This window comes from Microcaecilia unicolor, chromosome 10 (assembly GCF_901765095.1).
Source record: "Microcaecilia unicolor chromosome 10, aMicUni1.1, whole genome shotgun sequence".
Lineage (NCBI taxonomy): Eukaryota > Metazoa > Chordata > Amphibia > Gymnophiona > Siphonopidae > Microcaecilia > Microcaecilia unicolor.
This window is the reverse complement of record NC_044040.1, coordinates 218,862,461-218,886,436: the sequence shown is the minus strand read 5'-3', so window position 1 is coordinate 218,886,436 and position 23,976 is coordinate 218,862,461. Positions and strand designations below refer to the sequence as shown.

Here is a 23,976-nt window from a genome sequence, read left to right as displayed (position 1 = left end):
CTGCAGCACCTTTAATAATAATAATAATAATAAAGAAAAGGGTGACCTCCCCCAGGCTCAGTCTGCAGCGCCTTTAATAATAATAATAATAATAATAATAATAATAAAGAAAAGGGTGACCCCAGATAATGTAATGACTGCGTCATAACAACACTCTGTAAGCCACATTGATCCTGCAAAAAGGTGGGATAATGTGGGGTACAAATGCAATAATAATAATAAAGAAAAGGGTGACCCCCCAGGCTCAGTCTGCAGTGCCTTTAATAACAGTAATAAGAAGAAAAGGGTGATCATCCCCGGCTTAATGCACAGCACCTTTACTAACCTTAATTAATCCCCCATTATATAATGGAGATCACTAAACTGATGGGAGCCCCTCCGTAGAAGCTCTGGGGGGAGGGAACTGGTTAAAAAGGCAAAATGCGAAGTCCAGCCCCAAGGGGAGTGTTGATGGGAAAGTGCTGAGGGTAACATTTCTGGTTGTTGAATGACAGTAGGGGTGGACTTTGGAGTTTTTAAACGTTGATGGTGAGACCACATGGTCTTTGGTTGCCTCTACCCCTGCCGGGACCCATGCTGAGAGGGGGTGCCTGAATGGGCTTAATAAACTAACACCTATCTTTACTAAGTGGTGCTATGGGCGCGTTAGTGTTTTTAACACGTGTAAATTATTATTATTATTTATTGCATTTGTATCCCACATTCCCCCACCTATTTGCAGGCTCAATGTGGCTTACATAGATTTGATAACATTGTCATAACAGGATATCGGATACAATTAGTAATGTGTAGCGCTTAGGAAGGGAAGAGACTTGTTAGGGTAATTGTAGGAGGGGTGCGCTCATAGTTGAGTGGACTTAGTGAGGTTATAAGTTCTCATTATAGGCCTTGTTGAAGAAGAATGTTTTCAGAGAATGTTTACGTGCATTTAACGCTAACGTGCCCATAGAAATGTATAGACATGTTAGCGTTTAATGCACGTTAAAAGTACTAACGCACCTTAGTAAACACACCCCTAAGGCTGAACCAAGGAGGGTGTTCTCCTCGTCCAAGCAGTAATTGTGAAGTGGAGGAGTGCTCCAGGTAGGGAGCAGGAACAGGGAAGAGCCTGTTGAAGCCAGAAGCCTGCACCAACCCCAACAGTTCAGCAGGCTGCCTCTGAACTTGACGCTCCAGCCTTTCCAGACGTCAGCCCTCAATGAGCACATCCTGGCCAGTTCTCCATGAGCACCTGGCGGGGCTTATCCAACAGAGTGCATCGGCATCTGGGGTGCTTGCACCAGCCATGCTACTTCTTGCTAGCCCACAAGTCCATCAGCCTGCAGTGAGCTCTCTGATGGTGGTGCCATGTGCGATTCTGGTGTCAGCCACCCATGATGGCATCCTCTTGACTATCTGGGCAGAAACCCAAATCGTGGCAACACTCTGTACTACAAATCCCAGGGCAAGCAGTTACTTCCTATGTCTGTCTCAATAGCAGACTATGGACTTTTCCTCCAGGAATTTGTCCAAACCTTATTTTAAACCCACACACACTAACCACTATTACCACATCCTCTGTCAAAGAGTTCCAGAGCTTAACTATTTGTTGAGTGAAAAAATATTTCCTCCTATTTGTTTTAAAAGTATTTCTGTGTAACTTCCTTGAGTGTCCCCTAGTCTTTGTAGTTTTGGAACAAGTAAAAAATAGTTTTTCTTCTACTCGTTCAACACCAATCAGGATTTTGTAGGCCTCAAACATATCTCCCCTCATCTGTCTCTTTTCCAAGCAGAAGAGCCCTAACCTCTTTAGCCTTTCCTCATACGAGAGGAGTTCCATCCCCTTTATCATTTTGGTTGCTCTTTGAACCTTTTCAAATTCTGCTATATCTTTTTTTTTTGAGATAGGGTGACCAGAATTGAACACAGCACTCAAGGTGAAGTTGCACCATGGAGCGATACAGAGACATTATCACATGACATGACACTTACATCCCACACATACCATTGAAGTTCAGTGTGGCTCGCCAAAAGAGGAAAGTAGGTCATCTCCAGGAATTGTACCAATAATAATGAACCATATATTTATAAACTATGACTCGTACATTTTTAAAAACTTTTAAAATAACGTTTTCAATGGTTTTTGAAAAATCATGTAGTTCAACTGCCTTCTAATATCAGTTGATAATTCATTTCAGTGGCTGCCAAAAATGGAAAAGTACTAGCAAAAACCTTCTTATACACCACTTTTTTTGGTTCCGGATGTTTTAATATTAATTAACACCTTGGTCTTATTTTGCATCCCTTTCCTAATAATTCCTAGCATCCGGTTTGCTTTTTTTGGCCGCCGCTTCCCAGTGTCCAGAAGATTTTAGCGTATTTTCTACAATGACACCTGACTCCTAAGGTGGACCCTAGCATCAGGTAATTACGATTCGGATTATTCTTCCACGTATGCCTATCAAACAACACAAAAAGTACACAATTTTCATTAAATTTTCATTCTTGTTAAAATGAAACTTTGAGAAGGGTCTGTATTGCACAGTTTTTTTGATAAAATCCCCTTTTGCTTGGTTGCTGTACATTGAGAGTCAAACTTCTCTAGTTCAGGTTGCCATCTTCCTTTTTAAGATTTCATTAAACAACTGATAGCATTAGCCAGTAGCCTGAGGACTTAATTTCAGACACACACACACAAGCACCAGCTACACATACTACTACTACTAAACATTTCTAGAGCGCTACTAGGGTTACGCAGCACTGTACAATTTAACAAAGAGAGACAGTCCCTGCTCAAAGAGCTTACAACCTAATAGACAAGTGAACGGTCGGTCCGATAGGGGCAGTCAAATTGGGGCAGTCTGGATTCAGTGAACGGCAAGGGTTAGGTGCCAAACGCAGCATTGAAGAGGTGGGCTTTAAGCAAAGACTTGAAGACGGGCAGGGAGGGGTCTTGGCGTAAGGGCTCAGGAAGGTTGTTCCAAGCATAGGGTGAGGTGAGGCAGAATGAGCGGAGCCTGGAGTTGGCGGTGGTGGAGAAGGGTACTGAGAGGAGGGATTTATCCTGTGAACGGAGGTTACGGGCGGGAACGTAAGGGGAGATGAGGGTAGAAAGATAGTGAGGGGCAGCAGACTGAGTGCATTTGTAGGTAAGAAATATTTTTCTGACACGGCTTTAATTAACAAAAGCTACCAAAAGAGGCATACTGTACAGGACATGTTTATCCACTTCTACTCTATTTGAGATAATATTATAAGCACCTCTCTGACTGCGCGTTTAACGTTCTTTAAATTAGTTACCTTATTTTCTCCCTCCTCTTACTCTCTTACATATTTCTATGTTCCGTCTTTGCTTATACCCTACGCTGTCTATTAAAATGTTTTATTACGTATTGTGTTCACATTGTAAGTAGTATACTAGACCATACTTTGTATTATTTGAATATTTTTATTGCTGAAATTATCTATTGCTTATATTTGACTTATTCTTGCTGTACACCGCTTGAGTGAATTCCTTCAAAAATGGCGGTAAATAAATCTAAATAAACAAATAATCTTTGAATTAAGTGTACATGCCAAGAAATATTTTTGGTTTTGTTTTGTAGGTTGTGTTAACAGAGCACATATAAAATCTTCATTTGATTTCAGGAAATTTGTTCTGCTCCTCGATTATTTCCGGCTAACCCCCACGATGGGCAGGTGAAGCAAGGGATTCTGGGAGACTGCTGGTTCTTGTGTGCTTGCTCTGCTCTGCAGAAGAGTGAATATTTGCTCAACCAGGTAAAATCAAATAGACTAGGTGGGTGGTTGTTCTTTTTTTGTCATCATGTACTATGAACCTAATTCCCTCCACGTTGGGGTTTGATGATAGCTCCCAGGCAGCCACCTACACTGTGAGCTCTGTGCACAACTAACCCACAATCTCTACGGCCTTTCCTGTAGACTGTACCAGCCCACAGCCTCTTCCTGCCCTACCGGGTTGTTAAGTAAGTCTGTACTGTGGGCAGGCCTGTAGTCTATACTGCCAGTCAAGGCTTCTGTAATTTTTTTGGTTTTCCAAAGATGTGTACAGATAACAGACAATAAGCATAATTAAATAAACCCACTTAGCTTTTATTTATAAACTGAAGATTGATGTATCTCTGCAAACAGGTTCGGTGCAGCTCATTTTCCTGGAATCAAATGGACAGCATATTAGGTACAGCAGACTTCAAAGTCCATTCTGTCTGTCCTTGGAATTCCGCACAGCTTGCAGGATGACCTTGTATAAAAAGTCTGTAGCCAGAAAGCTAGGAAAAAAGGAACTGAAAACTTAAAATGCTCCAAAGTAGATTCAGAAAAGTAAAAAGCAGAGAGAGAGAGAGAGTTTTCTACAGCCAAAGGTACTGTAATGTAAGAAATATAACGTGAAGAGAAGTTCACAGCAGCAGGAAGTGCTGACAGTGATTAATGCAACCTCCCCCCCATGTCTTGAATGTGCTGCAAAACGGGCAAAAGGCGCCTGACTGTCTATAAGAGAAAAAGAAAAGGGATAATGGGAACCAGATGCAGCATATGTTCTGCTTTAAGTTAAAGGATTTATGGTATGGTACAGCTTGCCTGCAGCATGCACGTGATGTCAGGATTTATAAAACTATATAAGCAAGGTAGAACAAAGAGGTATAAGCATTTTGAATTTTTCTTTGTCTGTATATAGCATTTTTTGATTTGCCTTAAGCTTGCTGTATATTGCTTGTGTGTGTAGATATGCTTTGAGTACAGAAATGCTTCCTGACTACCCCTATTGATGGTAATCAGTTTGTAAACTAAACAAATGAGTAAACTTTTTATATTAAATATGAAATTCGTCTAGTCGTCTCTTCAAGTGGCGAGCCAGCCAGGAGCAGGCCGCACACGGAAAAGAGAAGGCGAGACGAATGACAAATTAAGTGTTTGTTGTTAATGAAGTTTTTTACAGGATTGAAAGCAAAGCAAGCGTTGTTTAAACCTGATTTCTGTGTACCACGTAAGTGGACGTGATCAACCTACTGACGTGGACATATAGGCTACGACTCCTGAGCTTGCTAAAGAGAAATAAGAAGACGCGTGAGTAAGCTTACATTGTGGACTTATTAGTGGTATATTTGTTTAGCTTTGTAGTTTTCTGTTTTGTATATTTTCTTTGTTTAGGTGCAGTAGTATATTTTTGTAGATTGTGGCTTTATAGGAGAAATTTTAATAGTCAGAATAAAATGGAAGGGAAAGGGGCAGAGAAGAAAGAAACTCCTGTATTTTCTTTGTATTTAGATTTACATAGTTCAAAAAAATGCACCCCTTTGCAGCATGTCATAGAATTATTCCCATTAGAAAAAAAACAGATTGAAAAAATACATGAGAAATGGATCAAATATGATGCAAAAGATTCTGTTTTGAGCTGGTCTCAGTATGGATCGTTTGATCGTCCAAAATTATTATCTCTCCTGACATATATACAAGAGAATAAGAAAAAGAAGAAAAGTTTAGAGAAGCATCTTACAATTTGGAATTTATTTTCTGTAGCAGCAGATCTTTTTCATGCTGATGTAGATAGGATACAAAAAGAGGCAGAAATGTATAAAAGAAATAACCCCCCGTCGTATGAATCAAGCAGGGACACGTTGTGCCCCATAAGGGCGACTGATAAAATGAAGGAATTAAAGTCAAAGCGCTCTGTGCCATGCGCTGGGTATTCGGCTCTTGATGACCCCCCCCCAGTGATTCAGAAAGTGAAAAGGGAGGGGATAATGAGGACAGTGATGTGGGGACTAGGGAACAGAAAAAGGAGAAAAAACGGGTAAGACAGAAAGAAAAGGAAAATCTAGTGCAGAATCAGGCACTTACCCTGATTTGAAAACCCTAATTACATCAGAACAATATGACCTGGCAACACAATTTGAAATTGAGGGACGGCTTCGGCTATGTACCGAGTCATCCCCTGAACCTTCCCTTAGAGTGGATCCTCAGACACCCACGTTTAAAATCAGGGAAACACCGCCCAAATTGACACCCAGACCGTCAAAGGCAATTTTTAAGGAAACCTATGTAGCTGCAGAACTTGTGAGATTGGATAAAACTAAATATGGGGCAGAATGGTGGGGAGTTACTAAGAACCTGTTGGAAGTTAAAAACCTCCTTTTCCCCTGTGATAAGGGAGGACCTACCTCACATGAGGATGTACAGAATTTGACAAAAGTAATAAATAAATATTGCCCCAAGGCGGGAAGCTTGGACTTTATTAAAGCAGGGCTGGAGTACTGGGACGATTGGTTTTACAAAATGAAACAGGCTGAAGAAGAGGTGGAAGAGGAAGGTAAACAGGAGATTTGCAGTGCTTTAGATAGTAGTGCTTTACACATGCCAGTTATGACGCGCTTAGACGCAGCTGGCAATCGAATACGTCATTACAAACCATACACCCCCGTAGATGTTACAACTTTAGTTGCAAAAATTCCCAGTATAGTGAAAGGAGCTCGTATGTGGTTAGATGGGATAGAACAGGCAACTGCAGGGACTCAATTGACTATTGGAGATTTTAAAGCCCTGTGTGCAGCATCAGGTATTAGTATATCTCAACTGGCAGTGCAGTGTGGATATCAGCGCCTGCCATCACATACTGTGGATGGGGATGTATACGCAGGGAATAGTAAGGCTGCTCTTTCTGCAGCTCTGCATGTGATGTATCCAACACCGATTGATTTTTCAGCCATAACAGCAAATAAATGGGACCCTAAAACTGATTTTTCGGCACATTTGACAAAATGTATAAATTTGTATAAGGCTCAAACAGGGCAAGATGCAGATGTGGATCATAATGTAGCAGTATTTTTACACCTATTCATGTCCACACTGCCTGATAATATGCGTAAGAATTTAGATGCTGTCATTGCCCTGTCCTCAAAGCCATGGCCAGAAATAAGAGAGACATTGATGCATTTTAGTAATGTGCATCGTAAACTGATAGAGACCCCACAGAAAGAACAGGCTAAATTAACTTCTAAGTTAATGACTATGCAGTTAAAGGATTTGGAAAGCAAGGAACAGGATAGAAACAAAAAACAGGAAACAATGGTAATGCCCTCTGCCTCACCTCCACAGGTCATTTACTATGTACAACCGGGATATAGCCGGCCGTACCAACCAAGGGGACGAGGCATGGTTAGAGGCAGGGGTAGAGGTCGAGGGATGCAAGGATCAGGACCATCACCTAATAGAAGGACGCATGTACAATGTTGGGGCTGTAATCAATTTGGTCACTATGCTTCAGAATGTTATCAGAATGCAGGAATGCCCCAAGTACAAATGCAGACACAGCAAGGATTAATGCCACAAGTAGGGATACCTGCGAGTGCCCCGCAGACTGCAATACAGCAGCCGGCAACGCAATCACAGGGACCAGGAGCGGCAGTACAGAGACAGGGTACTGTGAATGCCTTTCCAACTTGGCAGAATATTCCAGACCAATGCTATTGACTGGAAGCAGACCAGTGTCAGGAGGAGGGAATGATTTTCAGGTTAGACACAAGGGAGCCCTTTATTACATTGACAATTGGAAAATATGGAACTCCTGTGAGATTTTTGATAGATACAGGGGCGAGTACCTCTGTGTTATGTGCAAAACCACTGGGAGTTAAGCTTTCAAATCAGTATAGAACAACAGTGGGATTTACGGGGATAGAACAAAGAAAAAGGCTAACAGAACCCACTCTGGTGCGACTGGAATGCCAACCGCACGGTTCAAGGGAGGCTGTGGTACCCTTTTTAGTGGCACCTGATTGCCCAGTAAATTTGTGTGGTAGAGACTTGTTGTCTCAATTAGGACTGTGTTTAGATTTTGGAAATAAAGAAATACCAAGCTTGCTCACCATGGTTCAACAGTTGAATAATGAAAATAAAGTAAGGGTTATGGAAGAATTACCACAACATATTTGGAGTACAAGTGATTCACCATATGGACTAGCCGTAAATGCAAAACCCCATAAGATAGAATTAATAGAAGGGGCAAAGGGGCCGAAGCAAGACCCTTACCCCATACGACCTAAATTAGTATCCAAAACCCTGGAACACATTGGTAAATTATTGAAATGTGGTATTATTGAACCTTCAGTATCCCCGTACAATACCCCATTGTTTCCGGTCCCGAAAGGGGAAAACAATGTAAGGATAGTACATGATTTAAGAGAGCTAAATGAGATTACAAGAAATCAATTTCTGATTTGTGCAAATCCTGCTACTCTTTTGCATACCCAGAATATATATGCATATAACACTGTTATTGACTTGTCTAATGCATTCTTTTCAATACCTCTTCATCCAGAGTCTAGGGATTTGACGTCATTTATAGTACAGAATGAGGCATACAGGTGGACTAGGATGCCTCAAGGCTTTACTGATAGTCCATCGGTATTCTCAAAACAACTAATGATGGATTTAAAGGATTTCAGGAGTCACTTGCCTGACACAATGTCATTGTTTGTCTATGTAGATGATATTCTACTGTCTGCTGAGACTGAAACAGAATGTCTAGAATGGACTAGAAAATTATTTTTGTTATTAGGAGAGTTAGGATATAAATGTAACAAGGAAAAATGTGTTATAGCTCAGTCTACTGTCACCTTTTTAGGACAAAATGTGTCAGCAGAACATAAGGTCATTATACCGGAAGTTATATCTATTTTAAATGAGACTCCGGTACCGCAAACAGTTACCCAGTTACGTGCTGTTTTGGGAATGTTAAATTACTGCAGACAATGGATACCAAATTATACACAAAAAGTAATGAGACTTTATAAACATTTGAAACTGCCCGCAGCTACACCAAAGAATACTCTGATTGTATTGGAAGAACAGGATAAGATGGTACTGGCTAAGATTGTGAGGGATTTGTTATCTCCAGGACCTTTAGCAGTAATAGATATACAATCACCTGTGCATTTGTGGGTAAAAGACATGGGAAACAGTTGGGCAGCTATGATTAATCAAAATAATGAAGTAAATGCACCAGTAGCTTTTTTGTCAGGCTCTTTTAATCATGTGGAAAAAGGAATGAAAGAAATACCAAAGTTACTGACAGCTATAGTGGCTGCAGTAGGCAAATGGAGAGCACAAATGCCTTTTGTTCCTATTGTAATACATACTAACCACACGATTAAAACGCTGTTGAGCCCTAGCCAGACGGCATTGACAGCCACTAGATTTGGAAAATATCAAGCAGTACTTTTAGGACAAGATATAAGAATAATACCATTAACTAAAGAACAGAGAAATAAGATAGATCTGCTTTTTCCTGTTGATCAAGAGATTGAGATTGATACTATAGAAATCCCTACATTTCACTGTCTTACTTTTGAACCCTTATCTGATGGGTTAATATGGTTTACAGATGGAGCTTGTGAAAGGACTGTTGCAGGCTTTGCCTGCGTGCAGGTAGATGAGAATCTAAGAAAGATAATGCAAGTACAATATAAAACCCCTCCTGATCATACTGCACAGCATGCTGAACTTTTAGCCTTTATTACGGCCTTACAACACACTGATATGACTCAAAATGTCACTATATATACTGATAGTGGTTACGTTGCAAGTTCACTACAGTATCATATATTAAAATGGCAACGTAGGGGGATGATAACCAGTGCAGGTAAAAATCTACAACATTACACATATTGGAAATTGCTGTTTGAAATTTTGGCAAAAAGGGAACGTGAAGGTAGAAAAACTGCAGTTGTGTGGACCCCGGCCCACACTGAAAGGCCAACCTTTGAAGCACTAGGTAATGCAATGGCTGATGCAGCAGCAACGGAGGTGGTTAAGCAAAGTGAAAAGATTTTGTATAATACTAGACAGACATAGGAAGGGCCACTTACGAATGTAGATAAGATTGAAATGTGGCAGCCAGAGGGACAGGAAAGTGAAAAATGGTTGAAGAGAGGATGTATGAAATTGGGAAGTGAATGGTTTAATGAGGAAGAAGGATTACCTTGTATGCCAATGAGCCAGGCGATTAAGGTATTGACTGGGTGGCATACAACCATGCATTGGAATAAGGAAACAATGAGGCAACAATTTGAGCAAAGATTTTGGACTTTAAAAATTGATAACTTGGTTCAACAGGTTGTGCAGAATTGCATGGTATGCAATATTAACATACCTAAACGAGGTCCTAAAATATCACCTGGGACACTTCCAATACCAGAAGGCCCAGCAAAAGAATGGTATATTGATTTTACCGATATGATTGTTCCAGTGCAGGGAAAAAGATATTTGCTAGTTTGGGTGGATGCTTTCTCAAAGTGGATAGAAGCATTTCCATGTAAAAGGGAGACAGCACATGAGGTGGTACAATGCCTGATAACTCATATTATGCCAAGCCATGGGTGTCCGTCTAGAATAATTTCTGATAACGGGACACATTTTAATAACAGTGTTTTGAAAGAAATGGAAACGATTATGGGTTTAACACACAGGAAAGTATCAGTGTATCGCCCCACCTCCAATGGTTTGGTGGAGCGCTACAATGGCATTTTAAAAACAAAGTTGAGAGTCTTACTAAAATCTTTCAATAAAGAAATGGTGGGAAAATTATATACATGGCTTGATGTATTGCCATTAGCATTAATGACAATAAGGGCCCAACCTAATGGGCGTACAAAATTGTCCCCATTCCAAATTCAGACAGGACGTCATTTCTTCCCGATGCAGACAGCAAGTACTGATAATACAACTCAGTACTGGCAAAAGCTACAACCGATGTTGAACCTGACAAGTGATATGATCCGAACAAATGTAGCATCACAGGCAGGGATTACTAATGATGTTTGTGCTTTTAAAGTAGGTGATCTAGTACTGCGAAAGAACTTTACACATAAAACATGGAAGGATCCTGTGTATGTAGGACCTTTTGCTATCACAGCCCTTACTCAGACCGCTGCCCGTCTGGAAGGTCATACTTCTTGGATACATTTATCAGATATTCGACGAACTAATAATATTGAAGTGGACGAAGAATAAACGTGATGGTATTGGACTGTTGTTGTTTGTTAATGGACAATGAACACATATGATAATAGACTTGTTGCAGCGGCCAAGATGTTGAATTTGACTGATTGTATCATATGTGCCCACTGACTGACATCATCCTTGTCCTTGCCAGCTATGATATATGGGACTACAATGATAAAATCATGTCTGTTATCCCAATAATACTTGTGTAAGGGATGGTGGAAACCTTCATTGGACAAATGAGACTATTTATAAGCAAGCCTTGCTTATGGACAAGTACCCACAGACATCATGTTGGTGTCTGATTAATAGTATGACAACTGAACACATTCCCCCGATAAAGTGCACTTACATGCAGAATGTTGTAACAACTGATTCAATGAATGTTATGCTTTTAATTTGTGTAATTTTTAATGCCACATCAGCTAATGAAAAGTAAGAATGAATGACAGTGTATTCCCCTGTGATGAAGCTCACTGTCCTATAAATTATATACCTCAAGAGATATAAATTTTGTACCCTAGTACAATTGAATCTGTTTAATGCAACATGTATTAGCATGTTTGCAAAGATGTGCCAGGATGCTTTTAAAATGATAATGGTAACTGAAATCAAGAATGAATAGAACTTTAATATGTCAGAAGAAAATATTGAAAGACGTATGGTAAAGATGATGAAAAGACAGAGCTTGCAGGCATAGCATGCCATAAATAATGAGGGGGTGGATTAGAGGAGGTATGTATATGAATGTCCTATTTTCTAATCTCGCAGACAAAAGGAAGCCAGTACCAGACCCAAAAGAATACTTGCACGCACATAAGAAAGTGTGAGATCTGACAAGTCAGATCTCACAAGGGAGGATTGTAAGAAATATAACGTGAAGAGAAGTTCACAGCAGCAGGAAGTGCTGACAGTGATTAATGCAACCTCCCCCCCATGTCTTGAATGTGCTGCAAAACGGGCAAAAGGCGCCTGACTGTCTATAAGAGAAAAAGAAAAGGGATAATGGGAACCAGATGCAGCATATGTTCTGCTTTAAGTTAAAGGATTTATGGTATGGTACAGCTTGCCTGCAGCATGCACGTGATGTCAGGATTTATAAAACTATATAAGCAAGGTAGAACAAAGAGGTATAAGCATTTTGAATTTTTCTTTGTCTGTATATAGCATTTTTTGATTTGCCTTAAGCTTGCTGTATATTGCTTGTGTGTGTAGATATGCTTTGAGTACAGAAATGCTTCCTGACTACCCCTATTGATGGTAATCAGTTTGTAAACTAAACAAATGAGTAAACTTTTTATATTAAATATGAAATTCGTCTAGTCGTCTCTTCAGTAAGATATACCTTCAGTTCTAATTTTCTAGGTTGGCAATTAGCCGATAGGGAAATCCTGGCTATCGGCCAACGGAGAGTGCGTAACCATGTAAGGAATAGAGGGGGGGAAACCTGCATTCCTCAGCGACCCTCCAGACCGGTCAAGACGCGTGGGTTATGCACTCCTACCAGCAGAGGGAGACTGAGAAAACACTGAGCTTTGGATACTGTATATATAACCTGTGCAGTACACCCACTAGCCAGTATTTTCTCAGCAGAGGTAGAAGGACAGCCTGTGCAGTCTTCACTGGTCTGGTGAGGTAGTTTTCCTCATAGGAAGTAAGAATTGGGTGTTTGTTCCAATTTGGTTCATTCTGTGTCTCCCTGTACGTGGATAATTAAAAAAAAAAAAAAAGAAGAAGTAAAGTGTGCTTCGGGGCCCTGGGTCCGGTGGGGCCCAGTGTTTCCCCTGGGGTGTTACACCTGTGTTGCAGGTCCCTCCCCCTAAGCTGCTCTCCATCTCTGATTAAGTGGCAGCTCTGTGCCTCGGCTGCTTTCTCTGTACTGGAGCCTTGAGTGCCTCACAATTTTCAGCTGCCAGCAGTGTTCTGGGCCTTTAAGAGCCTTTTATTATTTATTTAGTGCGGAACGGAAGGGGAGTTCGGTTCCCTGCACTAGACGGGAGAGCAGTGCGAAGTTGCTTAACAGAATATTCCTTAGCGTCCCTCCGGACCGGACCAGGATTGGACTGATGGGTTGTGCTCGCCTACCGGAGGGACTAAAGGAAAGGAAATTAGCAGGTAAGATCTAATTTCTCCTTTGGCGCGAAGGCGGACTGTGTGTGTGTGTTATTATGGCCGGCAAGCTGCTTCGATGTCGCGCCTGTTCGCGGCGGGGGTTGGAGACGGCGGGCGGTCAGTGTCGCCTCTGTGGTGAGCCTAAACAGGCGATTTCGGCTCCCCCCGTGTTGGCCGCGGAAGTTCCGACGGGATCGCCGGTGTTGGTGTCAGCAGGATCGCAGGCAGGCGCGATGTCGGCGGGTGCAGTTTCGGCGGGAACGGCCGCCATTTTGAATCAGGCGCGATCCGTTGAGGCGCCGAGTGTGGGGCCAGCTTCCTCCGGTTTAGGGCAGAAAGTTCCCTCGGAGGGCTCAGGTAGTGTTGGTTTTCCGCCAGATTTTGTGTGGACCCTGTTCCAAGCCTGGAAGGCCGGGCCTCCTCAGGTGGAGGAGGGTCATGGCTCTATGCTGACTAAAAGACCAAGGTTGGAATGGTCAGAAGATGGGGACTGTTTGTCTCAGCTGGGTTCGGATGACCCAATAGGCATTGAGGAGGAAGTAGAGGGGTTTGAAGACTCTCTTAACCTTATTGATGCCTTACCTGGTGAGGACCCCTCTGTGGTCAGAATCTTCCATAGGGATGAGCTTGCGGAACTCATAGACCAGGTCACGGTGACACTTAAGTTTGAGCCTGAGGTGCCCGTGGGCGAATCTGGACAGGACCCTTTGGTAAAGGGTATTCACAGTAAGGCGCGGTCCTTTCCTATGAACAAGGACCTCCGGGAGATGATTTCCCAGGAGTGGAAGTCACCGGATGCTCCATGCAAGGTCTCTAAGGCAATGGCGCGGCTCTATCCTCTTCCTCAGCAGGACAAAGATTCCTTGAAGGCCCCTACGGTAGATGCAGTGGTTACAGCAGTGACTAGAGCGACGGCTATCCCGGTAGACGGCGGAGCCGCTCTCCGCGACCCCCAGGATAGGAGGGTTGATGCCTTCCTTAAGCGTAGTTTTGATTTGTCGGCGCTCGCGCTCCAGGCCTCTGTATGTGGGGGCCTGGTAGCCCGAGCATGTTTTCGCTGGGCCGAGAAACTCCTGGATGAGTCAGTGGAGGTGGGGGCCTCCGGAGTTCAGGAATTAGCCAAGCTAGAGATGGGTTCGTCTTTCTTGTCGGATGCCCTTTATGATTTGTTGAGGGCGTCGGCCAAGAATATGGCTATGATAGTTGGAGAGCGTAGGGCCCTATGGCTGAGAGGTTGGGTCGCGGATGCGGCTTCTAAAGCGAAGTTGTGCTCTCTTCCCTTTAAGGGAACCATGCTCTTTGGAGAGGATTTGGACAATTTGGTGAAAGGCCTTAGTGATGCTAAGATTCCTCGCCTGCCGGATTTACGTCCCAAGTCGGGCACCAGGGGGGTGTCTGCTCGTGGGCGTTTTGCTGAGGCCCGGCGGTATAGGCCGGGGCGGACTAGCGGGTCTTTTAGAGGACGTTTTTTTCAGCGCACCCAGTCCTTTCGAGGGAATCGTCGCGGAGGGCGTGACTTTGCCTCGAGAGGACAGTCTTCCGGACGGAATGTGCAATGAAGGTGTGCGGACCCAGGCTCTGGTACGAGTAGGGGCTCGGCTGAGTCGGTTTTACCAGAGCTGGGTCCAAATCACGTCCGATCAGTGGGTTCTCGAGGTGATTCGAGATGGTTATGCGCTGGAATTCGAAGAGTCGCCTCCCGAGAGGTTTCTGGAGTCCCCGTGTCATTCAAGAATCAAGAAAGCAGCAGTTCGAGACACATTGCGTCGCCTTCTTGCCCTGGGAGCAGTGGTTCCTGTTCCTCCCGCGCAGAGATGCTTAGGGTGCTATTCGATCTATTTTGTAGTACCAAAGAAGGAGGATGCCTGGCGTCCGTTATTGGATCTCAAGGGAGTCAATTCAGCGAATTCAGGGAATTCAGGGAAATCCTGGCTATCGGCCAACGGAGAGTGCGTAACCATGTAAGGAATAGAGGGGGGGAAACCTGCATTCTGACATGCATGCAAGAGAGCCTTTTCCTGACCAGGTAGGGGCGGAGAGTGGAAACTTGCCTTCAAGCATGTAGGACTTTTAAACAATGGAGCTTCTTTCCCCTTCTCAGTAGGAAAGCAATGTAAGGAATCTGGGTTTTGCTTTGCCTGTTCAGGGTTTTATAAAAGTATTCAGTTTTAAAAGGAAATATATTTCATACTATTATACTAATGATAACTAAAATAATATAATACACAGGAATACAATGTCATGCGTAAGCAACTACCTGGGCACCTTACAAAACTAAGCTAATAACATGGTATAATAATAGTACATGTATATAGATAGAATGATAGATAGATGTATGCATAAGCCAAAAACGGATAATTTGATATTACTTAGAACAGTGATGGGCAACCTTTTGAGCTTGGTGTGTCAAAATTCGCCAAAAAACCGAGCATAACTCGGGTGGTGTGTCACTTCGAGAAAAATCACTGCTACTAGGACTGCCCCCGGCCCCCCCCTACCCGAGATCGCTGCCCACCTGAGGTCACCGGGTCCCCCCTCCACCCGCTACCGGGCCCGGAACTAACCTTAAAGCCTTCTTTCACGTCGCAGCAGCAGGGCAGACCGCTCCCCCTTCCTTCTGTGCTCCGCCCTTGCGGACGTTACATCAGGCGAGGGCGGGACACGGAAGGAAGGAGTGGCCTGCCCTGCTGCTGCGACGTGAAAGGAGGCTTTAAGGTTAGTTTCCGGGAGCGAGGAGGGAGGGCAGACCACACTGCGGCGGCGCCACGTGTCATCGAAAATGGCTACGCGAGTCAGTGCTGACACGCGTGTCATAGGTTCACCATCAGGGACTTAGACGATTGCACTGACGAAGAACTGGGAATCACTCCTCTCAGTGCAGGCTGCACCAAAGAAAGTGGATACACAGTATCGTATCCTGAAGGCTCCTGGATTCGAGAGAGCCCAGCTGCCTCACCACTTTTTGGTTGTCAAATCCTCCCTCAAACAAGCCAGGAGTTCCAGGACTTGTGCCTCGGCTCCCCCAGGTAGAGAGGCTTGGACACTAGATTTGTTTGGGAGCAAGAGTTTTCAGGCCTTGATGCTTATTGCACACATCTAGTCATACCAGCTCTATACAACCTTTACTTCAAATCTTGCAGATTGTCTCCCTCAGGAGCAGGCCACAGATTTATTCCAGTTGGCCAAAATGCAGCTGGAATGTAAGAAGTATATGGCCAGGGGTGTTTACGAATCATTTGATATTGCATCTAGACCCTCCGCCATGGGTTTTGGGATGCGCAGACTCTAATGGCTGCGTGTCTCTGTCGAGAAGTTGGCAGATGTACCTTGCTGCGGAGACAATTTTGGGGGGACAAGGTGGAAGAGGTTGCTGACCTGATCAGAAAACATACCTCAGCCTCTTCTTCTAGGAGGTTTACGAGTGGGCCTAGACAGCGACCCTACTACTCTCAAAGGCATAGGCTTCCACCCCCTTCCCACTCTGCCCAGAACCCCCTGGCCCAACATTCTTAGCCTCATCAGTTCCAACCTTAGAAGCCCCAACAGGCTGTCCAGTCAAAGCAGGGGATGAACTTTTGACTGGCTCCAGGAGAACAAAGTGGCAGTACAAATAACTGTCCTGGACGGCCTACTGGCAGGGAGGAGGCTAAGTTTTTCCATCAAAGGTGGGCCCCTATAACCTCTGACCAGTGGGTATTCAAATAGTCCGTCTTGGCATCAGAGACTACCAAATTGCCCACCGAGCATCTTACATCAGCTTTCAGAACAAGCAGGTACTTGTAGAGGAAATCTCTGCCCTTCTGCAGACCAATGTGGTCAAACTCGTGCCACCAGGGGAAGAAGGGATTCTATTCCAGGTACTTCCTTGTGTCCAAGAAAATGTGAGGATTTTGTCTCATCCTAGACCTAAGGGCCCTGAATAAATTCCTGGTCAAAGAAACGTTTAGAATGATTTCCCTGAGCATCCTTCAACCCATGATTCAGGAACGAGATTGGCTGTGCTCTGTGGACTCAAAGGATGCCTAGACCTACATTTCAATACTTTCCAGTCACAGGAAATATCTCAGATTTCAAATAGGAAAACACCACTACCAGTACTTTTGTTTTGGGGACATTAATTAAAATAATTGGCTTTCTATATGGGACGGTTATATCCAATCGCTATCACCGAGGGCACGCAGTTTCATGTTAAATAGATTATGAAGGATGTCAAGAAATATATATATATATTAAAAAGTTTTTGTTTTTTTTTTACTTTTCTTTTCCTGGGGGGGGGGGGGGGGGGTGAGGGGGTGGCGGATTTTGGGGGGGGGGGAGGGGAGGAAAAAGAGGAACTGTTTTGTATAAAACTTTGCTGAAATGATAAGGTGCATTGTTATATCGAAAATTGTTCCAAGTTCTACCTGGTTGTTTTGAACCAAAATGTTGTACCTGTTTAATTAATAAAAGAAGATTTAAATTAAAATAATTGGCTTTCTTCTTTGTCTAGGTAATACCCTCAGGGCAGCCCTGCTGGACAGAGATTGGATACAGAGGTTCCTTTACCTGTCGGATTTGGCAGTTTGGCCAGTGGTTGGAGATCACTGTTGATGATTATTTACCATGCATTGGTGGGAGACTGTGCTTTTCTCGGTGCCAGTCCCAGGATGTCTTTTGGCTTCCGCTACTGGAGAAGGCTTACGCAAAGTATGTACTGTTTAAGTTTGGTGGTCTGGGATACTGCTTTAATTTTGAAGTCAAGGATGCAGAGCACTTCCTTCTGGTGTAGACACTTCCAAAGCAAAGGGGTAATGGATGCGTTTTCCTGGGGCAGAGATTTTCTAAGCAAGGGGGTGAATGCCAATTTTTTCAGAGCCTAAAGGGTGGAAGCTGCTTTGTTTGCCCATGGTCACGTTTTCCCAGGTCTTGAATATTTTCTCAAAAAAAAACTAAAAATCTGCTTCTTTGACTATATTCCTGGGTGTTGTAAATCCAGACTGTTACGCTAGGCTGTGCAGCTTTTTGTCGCTTGCTGGCCCTGTGGTTCCTTTGTACCCTGTGCCCTCAGCTTGGAAAAGTCTTGATTGAGTTGTGCTTTATTCTGACAGGCTGCATGGGACATATGAGCAGCTGTGGGCAGGACAGGTGGAACACGCGTTGGTTGATTTGACAGGAGGCCTTGCTGAAAGATGGACCCTGAGAGACCATACCGAAAGCTCTGAAAGCCAAAGAACTATTCCAGAAAAGATGGTATTTGAGAAACTGATGAATCTGAAAGATCGATGTGTTATAAGCTGTTCTGTCCTCAGCTCCAAAGAAGGTAACAACAGGCATGACACAACTTTTGATCATCCACTACAAGGAACCATCAGCATTTCTGGTTTTTTTTTTTTCTTTCACTTTCTGTACCTGTGGAGATATATACAGATATGCAGTAGAAATGCCAATGTGAACTCCTAGCCAGCATTTTCAGTTTGTCTTGGTTCTACTATGGGGCCCTGGGCAAACTTTTGAATGGATGCTCCCAACCTCATCGATCCCCATTCCAGCAGTGCCTTTCCTCCCACTGCCCCCCTGATCCAAAATTGGCCCTGCTTTCTTACCTCCCCTTCCTCCTTTTCACCCACTAGAGGCAAGTTAAGTACTGGAGGGTACAAGGCAAAGCGATGTTTCTGTACATAGTGCCCCAGGGAGTTCTCTCCTCCCCCTCCTCCACCAGCTACTGTGAGCCACCTAATAAAATTACCAGTGTGATTGATAGCATCGTTTAGAATCATGTCATATCGACCAACAGAGAAATATCCATTCCCTCAACAGTGGAGATCGGAATCTCTACACCTCATTGCTCAGCCTCCCTATCAGCTCAACCTGATCCCTTTACCCTCCTGTTGGAAGCAGGTGAACACTGAATGAGACCTCGGCTCCTGCTGCCACATGACTAATTTCGCAATGAGATTAGAGCTTTTATTGTGGGACTTTTCATTAAGCTTTCTTGCTGTAGCCGTGAATGAGGCTTGATGGTGGGTAGAAGGATTGGGTCAGGGTGATAGGGAGGCTGAGCAGCAGGAAGAGGGATGAGCGAAACAATCCAGGGCAAGCAAACCTTTATGTATATTTATTTGAATTTGATATGCCACCAGAGGTACAAATAGGCCACAGTGGTTTACCAAAGAGAATGGGAAGAGCATAAGAAAGCCCTATCCAACATGCATTAGAAGGTATTTCCTCCTCCCAGTGGGTACCCCCACCCAACCCCCCCCAAACCTCTGAAATAGATGCTATTCTCTTGTGTTTCCTTTTTACCTTTTTTTTTTGCATTGAACGTTTTATTGGTTGGGATGAGAATGTCCCAGTTGATCACAACTTTTTCTTTCTCCATAATTCTGTCAGGTTCATCATCCCAGTGCTTTTGTGGAACTGTGGTGCTATCATGTTTACCTAGTTTCCAGTGGATGAGATGTGTCACCTTATTATGTCTTTGTGTATAGAAGTTTTCTCCCATTAGAACTTTGCAGTGACAAAAGGGGGGGGGGGGAGATAACCATTTCCATCTTTTTGTTAAAGAATCTACATTTGTCTGTTTTTCTATGCCCTCTGTAAACCATCCCATCTGTATTCTGTTATCCTGTCCTGCAACTGTCAATCTCTCATCCCTGAGCTTAAGTTCAACTGTCCTTTAGTTCTCTCAGAGGCAGTGTCTGGCCTTTTCCAGTGCAAATCTTGTTCAGACACTTCTATTTTCTATGCAGGAGCCAGTGAACTGGGAGAGTTCCACGCCTTCGTCATCATAGACATTCAAGATCTGGGTCACGTCTCTGGTACAGAGTTGTTATTGCTCCGTATACGAAATCCCTGGGGGAGGCGTTGTTGGAAAGGACACTGGCAGGATGGGTGAGTCACAGGTGGCACAGAGGGAAGCCATCTCTTGGAGGGGTTATTGAGTCATGGTATTCAGAAGAGGGTTATTGTGCAGGAAGGGTGAGTCACTGAGGCATAGATGGCGGAGCTGGAAAGGTGAAATACTAGATACTGTAGTAGCCCAGAAGGAACAGTGATTCCCTTCCTCTCCCCTCAGCATGGTAGCAGAATTAATGGATAACCAACACTGACTTCTATGTGTGAAAAGTAGAAGTTAAATCCCAAAATAGTGTGGTATTATAAGTTCAAAACTAGAACTAGCCAAAATGTCTTTCTTCTAGAACTAGGAAACTTGGAGGTCCTGATATGGTCCCCTTCTTTCTCCTTAATTGAGCCCTTCAGAGCAAAAGTGATCCATGTTCACATTTTGCATTTCTAAGCAGAACTTTATCTTCACTTTTAGAAAAAGTGTAGATTGCTGACACATTAAAGCCAATTCAAGCATTGCTTTTTCATTTTACTGAAAGTTTGTCGTAAGGTGAGTGTTTATGGTTTCGTGTGCCCTTTGGGAGTATTCCTTTTCTATCATTTTTTTTCTTTGAAGATGGATTCATTTGCTGTGACTAAAGGAAAGAAAATTATCAGGTAAGGCATGATTTTGTGATTACAACAAGGTGGTATCTAGAGGGGAATGTTATCAATTGGTACATGTATCTTGAATATTTAGGGTATGTAGTGGGAAAGGGTAGTAGTGTGTGTGTGGGGGGGGGGGGGGGGGGGGGAAACCACTGATGTAAAAGAAAATCTTTGCATCTATTTGGCTGATCTGATTGTGTCTGTATGTCCAGGAGTTGTTCCTATATGTTTGGCTCTGTTATTCAGCATGTTCATTTATTTTTGGCTTTAATAAACTGTTCTATACTAAAGGCAAACAGAAAAATATCTTATGATTTTTCTAAAAGCAAAGGTAAAGTTCTGCTTAGAAATGCAAAAAGTGGACATGGCCCTCTTTTGCTCTGAAGGTCTCAGTTCTTTTCTTCCAGGCTCTTAATTGGAGGAGTTTTCATTTGGAATTCTGTCTCTTCCATATTATACCAGCAAACTCCTTAAGTCTCATGGAATTCGTTGCCAGAGAACGTGGTGAAGGCGGTTAGCTTAGCAGAGTTTAAAAAGGGGTTAGATGGTTTCCTAAAGGACAAGTCCATAAACCACTACTAAATGGACTTGGGAAAAATCCACAATTCCAGGAATAACATGTATAGAATGTTTGTACATTTGGGAAGCTTGCCAGGTGCCCTTGGACAGGATGCTGGGCTCGATGGACCTTTGGTCTTTTCCCAGTGTGGCATTACTTATGTACTTATGACTGTGCCTCCAGTCCTCAATGCCAACCCATGATTTTGCAGAGCTCTAATAATAATTTCTCTTTCATTAGCAGAGGACAGGCTTCCGTGTACCTTCTTATGTCAATTCTATGCTCAGGTATAGAAAGAGACCCAAGAAGGAACAATGGTTACAGTGATGTTTAAGAGTATCTCTGTTTATTTTAGATATTTATTAGCTACACAATCCTAAAGTACTTGGTTGAATTTCTCTACAGAAAATGTCTTTACCTTGCAGTTGTCCTCTGATACATTCTTCATTAGGTTTGTGAGAAAGTTAATTCCTATATATTAACTTCGCTGTATTTCTGGCAAGTTGTTTTATCGCTTGTAAAAATTTAAATGGTTATAAATAAAAAAAAAAAAAAAAAAAGGTTTGTGAGAAAGTGGAGCTCTGATTTGTTTTTTTGTTTTTATTTTAGTGGCGACAGGTGGAGGAAGCTGGATCCCGCAGTTGCTTCCAGACTTCTTACCCAGCTTGAGGAAGGAGAATTCTGGATGGAAAAGGCAGAGTTTTTGCAGGAGTTTGATGAAGTCACTATTAGTTATCCAGTCAGCAAAGAGGGCCATGTTCAAAGCATCCATTCAGGCATGTGCTTTATTCTAGATGGATATAGATGAATCACATACCAATAACATCCCCCCCCCCCCCCCCCATTTCACTGCTTTTACCATATTCCAGAACAATTGCGGCTGTTCTACATGTTGTGAATTAGTGGACACATAATGCTCCTTTCTCTCCTGGAGATATTTTTGAAAGTCCATGTGATGTGCAAAATAAGCAGGAAAACGCTATCCTGAGGTCGATCTATAGTGAGAGGGAGCCTCCAGAGCCTCCAGTTCTATCCAGACCATGGAGTGGTCTTACACCACTTCCAGGCCCAGGACAACTTCCATTACAGGAGGGAAAAGCATTCGACTTATCAGTATATAGTTGTCTTGTCCGCAAGGAAGGTGAGCCCTTAGGTCCCACAAGGCCCCGAAGGACCTCAAAGAACAGCCGTGCAACCCCAAGTCTTCACCCACGGCGACCGCCGTTCACCAAGGGTTGAACCCCCAGCTGCAGGCGGTCAGCGGGACTTCTGGAACCGCGGGGTTGACGAACTGACCCAGACTGGAACCAGGAGAGAAGAGGGCAGATGGAAAATGGAGACGTCCAAAAACAGGCAACAGGTCAGGGCAGGCAGCTAGCAGAGTAAGCCAGGAACAGTCCAAAAGTCAAAACCAGTAGAGCAAGGAAACCAACTGAGAACAGGAACAAACGGAGACTGGCCTCGGGAAACAGAACCTGAAGCAATGTCCTATCTCAGGCCTGCTCCTTAAATACTATCAGCATTCAACCGCCCAGCCCCCGTAAACATAGCCGGCCAATCAGAACCTGGTTACCGACAGAACCCTTCTGATTGGCTCTGTCCGACCTCCCAGGCGGGACTACAGCACTGGCCTCCCAATCTAACTCCTCTGAGGCGGAGCTTCGGGTTCCTGCGCCCGAAAGTGAAGGAGACGCCGGCCATCGCGCCTCGGCGCCATTCCCCCCACTGGCGCAAGCACAGACCCCATAGCCGGCGATCGAGAGTCCGGCAGCCGCGATCGCCGGCCCCCGGCCTCGGCGGCCATCACCGCGGCGAGCCCCGGCTCCCCGCCGCGGCCTCAAGAAAGCCAGCCTTCGCCGTGGCGGACGCCGGCTCCTGCTTCCCGTGGAGGAGCAGCTGGAGGGAGTGACGGATGTGACAATAGTCTAAGCAGGACGACATATGTGCTCGGGATCTGTGTGTAAGCTCACTCCTCAGGGTGTAGGAGTCTACAGGGGTCGACTAAGTCTAATGTCGTGAGAAAAGATTGAAGGACCCCCCCCTCCCCCGTAGGAGTGAACCTATGAGCAGTAGGGGCAGTAGTGCAATCAAGGGAAGGATCCAAGGTGAGATTTAAGTCCTCCAAAATCAGGAGTGGTGAGCTGGAATAGGGAAGGAACCATTTGAGCAGTGCAGGATAAAAGGAGTCTTCAAAGAGAGTGGGACCAGATATCTACCCCTCTCATCCTTAAAAAGTTCTATCACCTTATAACTCAGGTGTTTATTAAAAAGTACTGCAACTCCCCCCTTAAGACCACCTGAAGATGCATAATAAACATCCCCCACCTATTGCCTTTTAAGCTTCTGATGTTCAGCATTGGACAACCGGGTCTGTTGAAGACATGTGATGCCCATCTCTTTGCACGTAAGCGTTGCCAAAATTTTTATGCACTTAATAGGAGAAGTAATACCACCAATATTCCAGGGTGTAACGTGACAATGAGGAGCAGTCGTGGCACTTTCCAGGAAGCCCAAAGCCTGTTGTTTTGTAAACTTATATCCGGGCACCTGGGACACCTAGCCTTCACCCCAAGTCTCCCACTGAATAAAACTAGTGGACAAGTGGACTGCTGATCTAATTCACACTGAAAACATGTCCCCCTTTATGAGCATGACGCCCTGTTCCCATCTCCCTTTTCAAACTTAGTCCCCTTCAAACTGCCCTCTGCCCCCACCTACCCTCCCTCCCTCATCATTACCCCAACAATAAAGAAAATTAATGTCTCAGTCTCTATTTCTGACCAACGCACTAAGGTCGCTGCTCATCAAGAATTCTAACAAATAGAACAAAAGTGTTC

The 23,976-nt window shown here is 43.9% G+C and overlaps 1 protein-coding gene across 1 annotated transcript in view; it reads left to right on the top strand.

Annotated features, from left to right (window-relative positions):
• The window catches only part of CAPN10 (calpain 10), a 50,355-nt gene that overhangs the window by 2,977 nt on the left and 23,402 nt on the right, over positions 1-23,976 (top strand). Inside the window, exons 2-6 of the mRNA XM_030216136.1 lie at positions 3,628-3,759; positions 17,597-17,793; positions 18,195-18,406; positions 19,836-19,977; positions 21,749-21,915. Coding sequence (XP_030071996.1) covers positions 3,628-3,759; positions 17,597-17,793; positions 18,195-18,406; positions 19,836-19,977; positions 21,749-21,915 — 850 coding nt within the window. The remainder of the gene's footprint in view (positions 1-3,627; positions 3,760-17,596; positions 17,794-18,194; positions 18,407-19,835; positions 19,978-21,748; positions 21,916-23,976) is intronic.